General features: G+C 35.7%; 1 protein-coding gene across 2 annotated transcripts; it reads left to right on the top strand.

Moving 5' to 3' along the window:
• The first annotated feature begins 3,241 nt into the window (after positions 1–3,241).
• On the top strand, positions 3,242–15,161 carry LOC107188122 (arrestin domain-containing protein 2). Of its 2 annotated transcripts, none has more exons than XM_015576370.1 (6): positions 3,242–3,354; positions 5,436–5,560; positions 6,768–6,985; positions 12,429–12,575; positions 13,836–14,057; positions 14,792–15,161. In XM_015576370.1, exons 1-6 carry the CDS (start codon positions 3,242–3,244, stop codon positions 14,981–14,983), a joined length of 1,017 nt encoding a protein of 338 aa, XP_015431856.1. In that variant the 3' UTR covers positions 14,984–15,161. The 2 variants fall into 2 exon arrangements, with proteins under 2 accessions (XP_015431856.1, XP_015431857.1); XM_015576371.1 differs by lacking the exon at positions 3,242–3,354 and adding an exon at positions 3,979–3,991.
• Positions 15,162–15,172: the final 11 nt, after the last annotated feature.

The raw sequence follows: 15,172 nt of genomic DNA, 5'->3' as shown, positions 1-15,172 counted from the left end.
GTACACGGCGTACACGGCTAGGTCAATAAACTGTGTGACGCAACGTCACTAGTGCGTTGGACCAACGGAGAGCACCGATACCGCGGCACGCTCTACCGTACTCTCTCGCTCGCACACCTCGCCTCATAGACCACTGAAATTCCTCAGCACGCGTCGACACCGACGGAGAGCACCGATACCGCGGCTCGCACTACCGCTCTCGCTTGCTTCCGTTCGACCGTTCCGGCCATCTCCGGCACCATTCGGCACGCGTCGGCACCGACGGAGAGCACCGATACCGCGGCTCGCTCTACCGCTCTCGTTTATTTATAATGTTCATATTCCCCAAATAAATATCATTTTTAACTAATATGTTTAAGCGACATGTTCCTTTTAAAGATTTAGCTCTCCAGTATAAATCCCTAAGACCGTTATTTATTATTCATTTCATATCGTTAAATACGATGTTTCTCACAGGATACCGGTTTCTAATGCAGTATCACAAAATAATTGCACATATGAAACTTCTTTACCTCATCTTGACCATTCTAATTTCATAGCCCTAAACCGTTTCATATTTCATGACTGTCATATTTATTCCTTAACCTTAAACTGAAGCATCGGATATTTTTATTCCCGTCAAATCATATAGATATACGCAATATGAATGGAATATAACACTTCATTTGTGCTAATAATACTCAGAATTCATGCTTTATCGGTAACGTCGGATATTGACACTAAAATGGTAACAGTGTTATGTAGCTCTATAAATGTAGGACAGAAAAAAGCATTGGATGATAGGTCTATTCTATACCTAGTCGGTGGATTTACATCTATTCCATGTAATTTTCTGTCACATGTTTCGGGAGTTCCAAAGCTCCTTATCATTTTACCGTCAATACCCGACATTACCGACAAAGAATAAATTTTGAGTGTGACACCGACTATTTGTTGCCGCTTGCACGTGATGGTGCTGCAATCAATTTTTAAATAATGGCGCAAAATTTAGTTTAGAATTTAAATCTTACACATCAGTTTTCACGTAAAAAAATTAAACTAATTAAACTTGAAATTTCTAAAAGAAATGATATAACTTCTTAAATTATCCAATTTAATTTTCCGTATTTCATTTTAGCTTTTGTAAAGATCTATTTTTAGCAGACACATAACAGATAATTTGTAAATCCTACCGTAAATACGGCTCGTCTCAGATAATGTAATACCACTAAATACAGTGTAAATACAAGAGCTTATAGTTCTTTCTTTTGATACAGGGCTGTATCATAAATACAATTAGCAATGTACACCATGATTCATGAAGACAAAATTCGTCACCAGTAGTATATCCATGTTGACTAATCAATCAAAATCAGAGAAATTCACTCTAGATGTTCAATGTACATTCATGCAGAATCATCATCTATTTGTTAACAACATATCTAAAATGATAATTTGCACGTCTTTCATCTTAAATTATAAAAGAAAGTTCTAATTTTGACAGTAAAATACGAAGAAACGATAAAAATACGTAATCAAATATGTTACCAAATGAAATGGTTCAGAATACATCGAAGCATTCTATTTCCTTTATAACGAAGCATAACATTTCAACCATGGTTTTAACATAATGCTGTTTAATCTTTACAGTACCAAGCCCTTTTTTTGTTATCTGAATACCGAGGGGAGAGGTAGGAGGGAAATCATGTCCACCTAATAAAACTCTATAACGCTTAGAAAAACTTTGTTTTAAATATATCTGGAAATAAAGGATTTAAAATAAAGTATCCCGATAAAATCAAATATCTTTACTGCAAATAATCAGTTTTGTAAGTAATTTTTTTAAGAACGCAGAACTTCTTTGAAATTGGGACTTCAGGCAATTCACCCACTTCCACTTTGAAAATCCACAATTAAGACATACACTAGATTTTTACTGTGTCTCCCACATACCTATCTGTGCACATGAACCACATACAATTGTTGTCTTCTTTAGTTAATTATTTGTTTCGCATTTTCCGTGACATTCCTTTCCGTAACGGCGACTATTTTTCTACATCTTTCAAATTTCTATGAAACAATACTCATATGCTCCCATATGAAGAGATATTTTTACACAATATTTAATGGTTTAAAAATTCTGAAGTAATTACTTTAACGGGAATTCTCAAAATAGTAATATGGTAGTCATAAAGTACCCCTCCCCTATGATATCACAAGGTATTAAAACGCACTAATATAATAAATTAGATGTACTCCAATAAAACAAAGTACACCTATGTAACAGTATCCAAGTCATCAACACGGTCCTACTAGCATTAAAATCCCAAACGAATCGAACAATCACCCAAAATTCACCAAAACACCTCATCCACATCCCAATATCTGCTTCAATGTTCACGTACACCATACAGAGTCGAGAAGCTAAGCGACCAGTTCTCATTGACGGTTCCGGCTTCCCGCGAATTCGCGCATCAAAACGAGCCTTATCAGCCGAATTCATCTGGTCCCAGTTATGGGAAACGATCCTCGATGTATCGCGCTGCCATATGAACCTTATCGACTTTACTCATCGACCGTGCTGTATGCAGTACAGTCCGCGTGAAAAGACGACCGGCAGGCAGCGGACGAACGAAGAGTATCTAATTCGTCGTGTGTGCACGGGAGAATGGAAACGGTTCTCCATTGGCCAAGAGGAGAGGAGAGGATACAGCAGGGTAAGCTACACGGTTGGAGGTGGAAACGTGACCGAAGGTAGGGGAGCGAAAGTGAACACAGCTCCAAGAATGGGCAGGAAGAGACGAGCGGTTCGTTTAGCCTGTGGCCTGTAACTTTGACGGATAACAGTGTAAAAATTGTCGTTGTGTCTTGTGTCCACTAGACGAATTTTTATTGTATATCGTGTCTGTGTCGCGTCTCCTCGATCGAAGATAACGGAGAGAAGTGCTGAGAAAATGCGATTGCGGAACGAACGTTTCGCTCGATCGAGAAAAGCCAACCGAGTGAGATTCCCGCGATCGCACCAAACCGAGACACGCAACGTGCGCAAGGTTATGGGCGTGCTGCTGCTGCCGCGATACAGTGTGCGCCAGTGATTCTCTCACTGTGTGACATGCGTGCAGTCGCTGTTGGAAAAAATTTTCGTGCCCGCCGCGACTCGGTGCATAATCAGTTACCGCCGCGTACCCGTTCCGAACGTGAGCCTGCGGAACCCGTCGTCGTTGCGTCTCTGGTTCCGTGCTCGTGCTGACAGATCGGCACAATGACGCGAAAGTTGAGCAAGTTTTTGATACTATTCGACAATACGAACCTATTGTATTTTCCCGGCCACTTTTTGTCCGGCCGGGTGCTCATCGAGCTGGACGATGAGGCTTAGTAAGTGCACGATCGATCTATTCGGATGGGATCGATTATGTGAACTTTTCCTTTGGGAAACATATTTTTTTAGGTTCAAACTTATATTTATGGAAAGTACTTGTTGTATAGAGTTTAACGAGACCAATTTTGAATTTGGGAATGGTTTCGTTGAAAAGTTACAAGGTGAAAAATGTTGCGAAATTTCGATATATTTTCTAACCTTTATTGTGACAGTTACGGTGGTTGTCCATAGGAGTAGAGTTGATCTTGTTCTAACAGAGTGGAAGTGGTATTGGTTATGTAGGATAACGGAGGGTGATCCTAAACAAGAGGGTGTAAGAAATTGTGTGTTTATTTGGTATGTACTTTCGATCAACATAAATTTACAGTGTAAGAAAGGTTTCTCAGAGGAAAAGTTTACCCGATCGACTTTATTTTCACGTATGATATATTTTACGTAACGTTGGTAGACTTTTTGGTGAGGTGGTAGATGTAATAGAACCTGATTGAGGTGATGGAAATAACAGAAACAGGTGTTAAACGTTGAAGGAGGTAAAGGCTCTGTAAGGTATACATGGACTGTCTGATTAGTAGGGATTTTCGCTGTCATCGTCATCACTGTTGGAGTATTCTAAGCGTAGAACCTAGATACAGTGTAATAAGATATTTTTTTTCTAATTTTATTTTCGATAGTGAATCGTGTCTGAAAATTGCGCGATAACGCGTGGATTACGTAAAATAGTGATGTTTCGTCAGAATCGCTCTGAAACGCGTTGAGCTCACCTGTGGGCGGGATACTTTCTCGATTTGAAACGTGCCAGGGGGAATGAAAACAATTGCGGTAAATGAATTGTCGGGATTTTTAATTGTTCTTATGTATCTCTTGTGTATCGTACACTATGCAACGCGTGACCATAACAACACCTCTGCTGTTACTCAATTGAAATCGCTGAAAAGAATGTTTTTAGCGTGTCGGAATTAATTAATCGCAACCTATGAAATATTTATAATCTCGATATTAGTAATGTCCGTTTAAGTTGGTAATCTATTTGTTTTTTGCGATACAACTAAATTAATTAACACGGAGCAGATTCCTAATAGAAGATAATATCATTGAGGTGTCGAAAACATGTTGCCACATTCTAGAAACTGGAATGTATAAAATATTAAATCATATGTTGTATCCATCTAATAAATCTATAAACTAAAGTTGCCTGATGTTAAATAGCGCTGTCGTATTAAATTCATTAGATTTCTCTTACGCGAAGCCACTCTCTATCGTAATTAATAAAATAGACGGATAGCATGTTTTTAATCACAAGACAACGAATTTATGCAGACAAGCCCATGAAATATTTTCATATTTTTCGCGTTACCTCCGTTGATGTGCGATTTTTCACGCTCGAGAAAGATTTTATGCGGCAAAGGTTTGGCCATGATGGCAAGTGCAGCTGATTAACATATTCATAATTTGAAACTTAATTAACCTTCCCCCTTATTTTCCGTTGTTATTCAGATCATTTTTAAAAATTCCAAAAAACAAACAAAATTCGCTAAACAAAGCAGAAATAAAAATAAGAATACTTATTAGTAGATTGCGGATTGTATACATTTATCGGAAATGTGAATGTGAATAAACACGATACAGTAAAAATTTTCGTAAAGGTTAGTGTACATTTTATTTTACTTTGGAATTGCTAAACCTTCGTTGGCAGAAACAAATCTCTGACATAATTTCATTTCAGTAAATTTTACTCATAGATATCTAAATTTGCACAAGGATGCATAGTTTACTTATTAGTAAAGACTTCGTAGAATTAATGTTTCCAGAATAGAAGAGCATTGGCTCATTAAATTGATCTATGTAATGACAACTAATGATCGCAATGTGCCTTGATTACAGTACAGTGAATTTTTGTTGTTATTTCACAAAGACTTGACGAACGAAAATTCGAAAATTCGTATGCTTACCATTGATGCAAACCCGACATTTCGTTCGCATAACGGCGATCGTCGCGAATTACACAACTCCTACAATGTTAAAGCAGTCGATTATACGGACGGGATGTTTCTCTAATGATATGCTTCGTGTGTCGCAGCGTTTCAGGATTGCATTTCCATGTCATCGGTGAAGGAGTGGTCCGCGTGCGTAGTCAACGCGCCGAGAGGGTCTACGACAAGGAAAACTATATAGATTTTCGTATGAGATTGCTCGGGGAACCAGGTAATGAAAAGAAATTACATTACGGTACATTTGATGCAAGTCGTTAAAAGCAAACGGCCAGAATGTATGCACGCGGTTCGGATAATACGACTCGGTTGATAAGCCCCACGGTCGAATGGTACTTTAACAGTTAACTGACATTTGTATTTAAATAAGTGCAATAAATTACAAAATTTTTTGTTATTATATAAGTACACCATTTTTTTACTGTTACACGCAGATGGTAGGGAAGTGACGATGATATTAATAGTAACAGAAAAAGTATTAAAACTAATTCGTAGCAAGGAATGAAAATAATAAAAAGTAATATAATCATCGAATATATTCGGTTGGAGGGATAGTTCTTTTCGTTTTGCAACATTAAAAAGAGAGCAAAATGGTTTAAATAGTAATAATTTATATAAACCTTTCTAATTTCCTTAATTTCTTTCGCTTAATGGCTTCATCATGTGTCCTGATATATTATCTCGCTTTAAGATAATTACGTCAGCATCATTCAGAAGAAATTATGTCCTACTACTGTAAGAGGCCCACTGCACGAATTATGGACAATATAATTGCATAAACCGCATAATTATGAATGTGAATAAATCGTGTGTATCGCTGGACTTCTTTAGTTCCCAAGTCTCTTTTAGGCATAGATCATACAACACGTTGTTACCTACAATTGCCTGATTATAACTGGATTCTATACTAAAGGGTTATATACCCGTATATCAATAAATAAATTTCTAAATTTCTCATAAATGAAAATGAAGATGACTTTATAAAAATTTCGCACTTTCTTTTCTGTCGAATTATATTTTTACTTTTTCTTTTCTTAAATAAATGTTATATTTATTTTTTAAAATGTTACCAAAATTCTACCAAACACAAATTTTTCATTGATATGGAATAATTATAAGAATTCATCGAAAAAACATGGTGAGTTTATAGAAATTTCGGCCAGTGTTGTCCTATACTTTTGGCCATTATGGTACATATAAAACTCCACATATGTTACACACGCGATCGTCAAAGAGAAAAGCGATAAATGTTAATGGTGCATTCTCCATACGTATTCAAATCGAGCACCCAAACAGTACTCGTAGGAATATTTCTTTTCACACAATCGGCTGGCGCACCTGCGCGGTTGACGCGTCGAATAATAATGTCGAAACTGTTCTTCTTTGTTTTCCGTTCGCCGTTCGATGACACCGCCATCCAGGGGAAGGACCGTCGCTGCTATCGCCGGGAATTCACAGCTTTCCATTCAAATTAGGTCTTCCACTCGGTCTGCCGTCAACTTTTCTAGGGAAACACGGCTGGGTCCAATACTACTGCAAGGCTGCGCTTCGCGAGCCCGGCGGCCTCACGCACAAGAATCAGCAAGTGTTCATCGTGATGAACCCCATCGATCTGAATCTAGAGCCGCCGATCCTGGCGGTAAGTTCTTTTCGCCGTTAAGGATAACACGTCTTCATATTTATACATTCTTTTACTGTTGAATAATAGTGGGTAAAGATCGTGTGAAAAAGCTTCCACGTTCAATTATAGGATTCCCGCCGCTAATGACTATCGTGCATATTTATGGCGGGAAACTGTATTCCGCGAGGTTAGGCCCTTCTTCTTTCAACAGACGTCTCTGACTCGCTGTTTTTAATCTCTCTTGCAATTAGTATAAAAAAAGCGAGTTACCGGTTATTTGTAATTCGATTCATCGATGGCTGAAATGTAAATTATTGTTATCATGTTTTGTACAGGGATGTTGAATAACTGTTGCTAGTGGTTGAGGGAATTGACGGAAATATTAAGATATTTAATACTGATGTCTTAAATAATTCTATATTAAGTATAGCTATATGTTTAAATTGAATAGAACTATGTGTTTTGGAATTCAATGATTGTTTTTTTTTTAATTTATGTTTCTGCGTGCCTTGGATGATCCACTTTATCCTCGGACAATTTTTGGTTTCTTGTACCATATTTTTCTACCGCAGTCAAAGTAAATTTTGAAAATATGTGGACAAGGTGTAGGTGTTCAGTTATTTGAATATAATAACATTTATTGTAAAAATGTTAAAACACAGTACAAAACGTTCAGCACAATTCGCTGATTAGTAGAAAGTTCCAGTTTTAGTCAGACTCACAGTGAACACGTTGTGGGGTCGTTAATCGTTACCAGACTGTGGATATTTGTGCGAACAGACATTTTCGAAAGCAAATTCTGAAGTTAAGAGTAAAAATAGAAGTCTCTTTCTATTTTTAAGAATTTTATTAGGTTGAAGGAAATATAAAAAATTCCTTAAATTGGATTAAAGTGTAAAATTTTATCGAATTTCGGAAAACAATCCGCAGTCTTATCATCACGATTTGTGAGAAGCTATTCGTCACGCAAAACATTAAGTCAATGGTTTTCTTCTATTACCAAGAAGGGAACGATCGGAAGCGAAAACTCTAAGAAATTTCATTAAGATGTACAGGATGTCTGAAGTAGGTTAGTACAAGGAGGTAATTGTACAAAAAAAAATAAGTCGAAAAAGAAGAATAAATTTTTTTCATACAAGATATATTCGAGAAAAACCACTTGAAAAATTCATCGAGTATTCGCGGTGACAATAAGTAGAAACGGAATGTGATGAACAGACACGTTCGCCAAGTATTATTCAGTCGCACGCGTGTCTAACAGATTTTCAGATTCGATTATCTCGGAAACAAAGCATCATAGAAAAACATTTTATCCCATATTTTCGATTTGTTTTTGCATGCAGAATAACCTCCTGCACGGTTGTATCACCCGATCTGGTACACCCTGTATAAAATTTGTTAAAAAGTCTAGAAGTTAACAGGAAAGAAGGAAGAACACACACATGCGTTTAAAATTACCCCTTTATGCGTGAATTATGAATTTCTAATACAAAAAACAATTTACCACGCACTTCAGTTTGGATTTCAAATGGAAATGTTACAGCATCTGCTTACGGGTGTTGTAAGTAAGTACAGACACAATAGGTATTAAATTCATTATGTATAATTATTAATTTTTAATTTTTATTATTATAAATTATTTATTTTTTATTATTAGTACAATAGAAAAGTGACCATTCAAAGTTGTAAATCCCTTTGCAAAAAACAAATGTCTGGTAGTGTATCACAATATATGTTATGGCAGGCATTAAGAGATCAATCTCGTAAACCGTAGTAAAGAAATCACTGGCTTGCTGTGTTTAAAACTGACCATCCTGCATTCAGTAACATTCGTTATAATTTACGATCACCTTCTTCCTAGATAAACTGGTTATGATTTGTGTGCCGCTATCTCATGGTAACTATAACATGTCAGTTTGGAATCCGTTCAGCTTACGCTTTCTACCTGAAGCGTGCAATTAAACGAATCTCCGACGCGCAAGCCTGCAACGATGTTGCCAATCGTGAAATAATAACGGTCGGTTGAGTTTTACTGCGATCGCAATTACACCGTACACGACGTGCAACATAACGATTTCATTGAAAATATCATCGCCTACAACTTAATCGTTTTAGTAAATTTTTTATTTCTGGCTAATCTTTATTTGCAATAGCGTTCTAACGAGAGAATGATTGTTATTCTGGAAGATGTATCGAGGACGAACGTCGAGAAAATAGAGTTTCAAACGAATTTATTAGACTTCGACCGTTCTGGGAGGTGAAAAGAAACATGAAAGCACACGTGATTAAAATGATCGTTCGAATTACACGAATATTAATGCAATAACACAGAAATTAGTCACACTCGGATTGGAATGGTATTTATAGGGGCCTCGAATAATTTCGCGTGTGGTTTAATGTGAAAATCTAGCGGAGAAGTTTGAAGATCGGATGGAAAAACACGGATTTTTTTTTTGTCATTTACGCTTTCTTTCTTGCACGCGATCAAGAGGATTCTCGTGGCGCGTTAACATAACCGAGTTCTGGATAGTGGTCACCGACCTACGTAGAAAGCGATCGCGATCCGTGACCCTTGTAATTATGCAGGTTTTTCGCTTCCGCGAGGTCGAAACATCGATTACAATATCTTTTGTCAAAAATTCATATTAACTCAGTTATTTATACAGGGTGTGAAAAGAAAACATTCAATATTTATATGGTACACAGGACAGACTGTACTAAATAAAAAAGCCTCAGTAAACATAAGTCGAAAGGTCCACAGTTTCTGAGATATAAATATTTTTGTATGTTTGCATCGTGATTGACTTACTACTGGCTTTTCGATATTTACAGAAGGTGTTCCACTTTACTTTACTTTTTTTTTTAGTCTTTTTTTTTTCACATAAAATGCATATTTGCCATTTCTTCATTAGAGTAATACGTTGACATTTTCAGCACGATACTTTGTAACTGTGTAATACTAAATAGATCTGCAATCGCCGGTTGATGACAACTGACTGATTCCCGATGAAATCTACTGCCATGAAGTATGTATGGAAATTGAACGAGGACATTCAGAACGCGGTTTATAAACATTGAGGTAAATATGCGATGATAGAAGTCAGTAAGTCAATCATGATGTTACATACAAGAATGTTTATAATTTAAAAACGGTTTACCTTTCGACTTAAGTTTACTAAGGCTTTTTTACTCAGTACAGTTTGGCCTATGTACCATATAGATATCAAATGATTCTCTTTTAACACCCTATATTTTCTCATAAGTTCTGACAAAAGAAGGATACCATTAGAATGAGTGCTTTTTGGGTGAAAGTTGGTGCAAAGTCCACGGCCTGGCATACCCAAAAGAAATTCGAAATTATTAGCTACCAACGTTATAGAGCAAAATTTGTCTTTCGGTTAAGCTCCTTATACTGCGTGGCATAACTGTAAAAGCACTCTAAAATGTTTAATCCTTACGTATTGGGGTTACAATAAAAACGAACCATTTTTTCTTCTAGAAAATATAATTTCCCCTTTGCTGAGGAAACATTATTTCTTATTACTTGGTTCGTTTTGATTTCAACCAACAATAAATAAGAATTTAGAATTTCAGGGTGGTTTTAATTATGCCATGCAGTGTATATCCAAACAATTTTTTTAAAGTATACTTTTTACTTTATAACCTAATTCTAGTTAATACCCTTTAGAATATTTTATAAGGAATCGTCTCAATTTTTAGTGTGTTTTTTAGTCACTTCTAAGTAGTTTTAGTACCTGTGCAACTTGAAAAACAATAGAATAGAGGCATCTGTAAGGTATCTTTACAGCAGGACGGTTGGCATATTCTGGTTTAAAAGCTCAAGATAAAATTACAATTTCAGGAATTATGAATGAAAAAAACATTAAGTTAAATAATTTTTTTAACCAGAGTACATTTAAAATTTGATATTTTAAACGAAGAATCATTTTCTACCGACCATTTCGATAAAGGTTTGCTGAAATGTTTAATCGTGGTAACAGCGTTAAACGAAACGACGATCGGAGCATTACGGTAATTTTTATGAAGAAACCTCACCACGTTTGTAATTTTGCCCGATACATTGTGCAATATTGTTTTCCTCCAATTTGCAACCACACCTTAAAGAGTGTGTTCCCGTTTACAAGACGATAAAGCCACATTTGCACACCATTATAAACATGTAACATAAGATAATTATTACGTAGGCACGTGACATTCAGCACCGAACGCGACCGCATTGTTGATTCGACTGTATAGTCACATTCATTGCACACGCTTCGCGTTGCATAATCGAGAGGTATCTAACAAGTGATAGTCAATAGTATCGATAGCTTGCTCTCATAAGAAATAAACGAACCGAGAGACGTTTTATTTTATTTCACTGGATCGTAATAAAATGTACACAGACAGACGTGATTAGACTTCTCGTATCATTCGTAACGTTTTATTGGGTGTACCAAATAAGTAATCCACTATTTTCATTTAATAAACTGGTAACACAGTTTGAATTTAAAACATTTTAAAACATTTTTCTTCATTCAAAATGGCGGCGAACATTGAAGAACAAGGACAAATATCATTGAAATAATATAGACTTCTGATTTCCTCGAACATCAGTATTGATTTTGGTAAAATAGGTAATTCTATAAGAAAAAATAAATTGAAAAAAGAAAGATTTTTTCGAGTGAGGCTTCGTTTTCAAGATAATCGAATTTGAAAATTTTTTCGATGCAGGGACAATAGAATTATGGTTAACGCATCTGTTTATTGCAGGTAATTTCTACTTATTTTCAGCACAAATACACATGATTTAGATGAATTTTCAAATCCTATTTTCTCGAAAACGAAAATAAAAAGATTCCTTTATTTTTTCTTATAGAATCATATCCTGTCCAGTTGTTATACCGGACTCGAGATACCCTATATGTATAGTAGATTTGTAGATTATCTATTGGTACACCTAATATTGTATTCGCTACTCAATTAATCGCTGATATATGATACATTTTTACATACCTATTATTTTACATTTTCACAAATGAATCATGAATATCTCCTTTTAAAATTCTCTATACGTACGAAACATAGAAATTCGCATCGAACGTATGATGTTCTTACTAATGTTACAACTTGGTAATATTATCGATTAAATAAGAAATGAACTTGTTAAGGGGTTTATTAGACGAAGAGGGCATCAATGCATGTCAACATTAGAATTACCAGCCTTGAATGTATACTAAATGAAATGTTATAATACATTGATACATATAATGTATTATACAGTAACATAATATGATATAATATAAAACTATATAATGATTTAAAAGTCATCATAAACTCCGACAACAGCATGCAATTTCAATAATTGTACGATATGAAATTTTAAAATCCGTCATTTTGACGGGTTCTAGTAGTTCTAGTATTAAAGATGCATGCTTATGTATGCAAATGTTGTTATCAGCAACCTGCACGACAAGAGATCGAGCAACGGGTCGGTGTCTCCTGTGTCTCCGGGGGCCCTGTATTCTGCAGGGTGAGCCTCGACAGAGGCGGATACGTTCCAGGTGAAACTATTGGCATTTCAGCGACCGTCAGCAATCGGAGCAAGGTATGTATCGTATTTCGATTCGTTGGTTAACCGAAAGAATTTCTAACGTGGAAACGGGGCCGACGATAATACGACACCGCCTTGTATCTTTTAAGAGCGTGAGCTTTTCTCGCGACTGATCGAAAGTTGTCGAGCAAGTCAATAACGATATACATTTCTCAAACGGTATATTTGTCGTTTGTACAGATGAAAGTACATCCGTCCCTCAATTTACGCGGCACTTTTTTTACGCGGTAAATTACAACCCAATTTACGCGGTATTTTTTTATGCGCGATCTTAATTTAAGCGGCCAAAAAATATATTTTCCTAGAAGTTTTCAAAGTAACAAGTGTATACAGTAACTTATTCGGCGATGTTGAAACGCGTCAGTGCTGTACGAGATGTGGATAAAAGTACATTACGTTTTATCATACTATTAAGATTTATAATTTATATTGTAATTTTAACCCAGAAATGTTTAACAACGATCGTACCGATAATGATATCGAATAAAATTTACTTTTGTTTTCTGAAACGTCATTGTTTGTTTTGTTAAGCTATTTGAAATAAATATGTATTTCTAAAACTTATATGTACTAGCTTTTATTTGTAATATTTTTTTTTTTGTACTGACAGACTTTATTTACGCGATTTTCATTCGTGTAAAACGAATCCACGTGAAACGGATACTCTACGTAAATTGAGGGACGGGTCTAGTAACTTCTATTTCGGTCTATAAATAATCAGTTCACAAAAAAGACAGAAGGTTGTAATATATATAAATAGAATAATAACATAATATAATAAAAAATAAAGAAAACTGTATAATTGCATAATTGTAGAATTTGCTGGTATTTAAACGAAATATTTGTCAATTAGAATACATGTCCATTGGGGGCTTCGAGTTAGCGTATAATATAAATGTTATTATTTTTCAAACATTGAGAAGAATATTAATAGACATTATTCTATCTATGTTACTTCCTTCGACTCGTCTTTCAATCAATCTCTGAAGTTGAATAACTTCTTGTGAAATGAAAGAGTACAATAAAAATATATAAAAAAATTCTTCGTTGAATGAAACGAAAGACTAGATCTATGAAACAATTCTGTTATCTTCTTATCTCTATTTAAATTTTAAAAAACAAATAGAGAATTTTTACAAGAACAACATTAGCAGACTGCTGACAAGACATCCAATAAGGGGCTCCAAAAACGACGAAACTCCCTTACGTCTTAATAATTGGATTAATATGTTCACGATTGAAATTATCCAATAGGTGACGATGAAATCGACTAAAGCATCGTTGACTGAAACAATTCAGTATTTGTGTCGAGGTAAAGTACTTGCGAGCGAGACACGAGAGTTGGCCAGTGTCTCCAGGGGGAAAATACGTCCAGGCGAGGGTGAAGAGTGGTTGAACGAACAAATGTACGTTCCTCCATTACCGCCCACCAATCTGCGGGGGTGCCACCTAATCAACGTTCTTTATCACGTTTACGTGAGTAAAATTACTCGTTTCATAGTGGCCAAGATGTTCTCATAATAATTATGATTGCATGGAGCATGACTAATGCACTACGCTCTCTCTCCATACTCCGACTTCTTTCGCGAAATTTAACCCCACTTATGGAAAACATGGAATTTCTTTCGTGTACAGCTGTTAATTACGAGGGTATCCTACGTTATTTTTTTGTTCATTTTAGAAAATGTTTAGGAAAATGAGATTTCGAGCATTGTTACACACTTTCGAATTTTTATTACGAACCGATTAGTTGTAAGCTGGATACGTTCAATCGACAAGAGAAACCAGCAGCCAGTATCGAGAGTTTTATCATTTTAATTAGTAAATATTGCAAAATAAGAACTGTGGAAAATTGAAGGATATTGAATTAATTGAGTTAAAAACATGTGATTGACTTCCTCTTGTTTTATTATTGGCCTAATTTTTCGAAACATTTATCAATTGTTTATAGGGTTTCTCTATTGAAAAGTGCCTGAAATCGTATTAAGATTAATATAAAATAATAAGTATTAAAATTCGATATTATTCTAAGCAATAAATTTTCAGTGATATATTGTAAGAAATATTAAATCTGATATCATTAACTGATACATTTAACTCACATCCTGCAAAATCATTACATTCAAATAACAGCTAGTACTTCTCTTATTAATACGTTGTAATTATATTTTGCGTAACCGAATTAGAAGAAGAATTTCATTTGGTTACAGTTTGTAATAAGCCCAAAGAGTCTGGATAAGGAAATCAAGCTCCAAATACCAATTGTCCTAGCCACTTATCCTTTGAGGCAGGAAGGCGCTCCAGCGGGAACCGCGCCGTCGAAACGAGGAGCACATTACCCGTCAACGTTACCGATATTTCGACCGTGGCTGGACGACAAAGCTTTCGAAATACAAGAGTGACCAGGTTTAATTAACTTTCACCGATGTCCTCGATACATGTGGATATAAACTTCTCGACGGAAGTGATTCCGTGGGGGGTACTCGTAATGACAACGTGAAAAGATTTAAAGACAGTGACAGTGAACTCAGCCTTGGATACCGTTAATACGCTTATAACGATACTTATTCTAAAACAAAATGCACCTAACC

The sequence above is a fragment of the Dufourea novaeangliae genome, unplaced genomic scaffold, assembly GCF_001272555.1.
Source record: "Dufourea novaeangliae isolate 0120121106 unplaced genomic scaffold, ASM127255v1 scaffold115, whole genome shotgun sequence".
Lineage (NCBI taxonomy): Eukaryota > Metazoa > Arthropoda > Insecta > Hymenoptera > Halictidae > Dufourea > Dufourea novaeangliae.
This window is presented reverse-complemented; position numbering and strand designations above follow the sequence as displayed.

What these genes read in the sequence shown, in the direction of transcription:
- LOC107188122 (XM_015576370.1), top strand. Translation starts at nt 3,242, where the DNA reads ATGACGCGAAAGTTGAGCAAGTTTTTGATACTATTCGACAATACGAAC. An exon ending in TAGAGCCGCCGATCCTGGCG is followed by an intron (nt 6,986 to 12,428) that starts GTAAGTTCTTTT and finishes TGTTGTTATCAG; the next exon opens with CAACCTGCACGACAAGAGAT. An exon ending in CCGTCAGCAATCGGAGCAAG is followed by an intron (nt 12,576 to 13,835) that starts GTATGTATCGTA and finishes ATTATCCAATAG; the next exon opens with GTGACGATGAAATCGACTAA.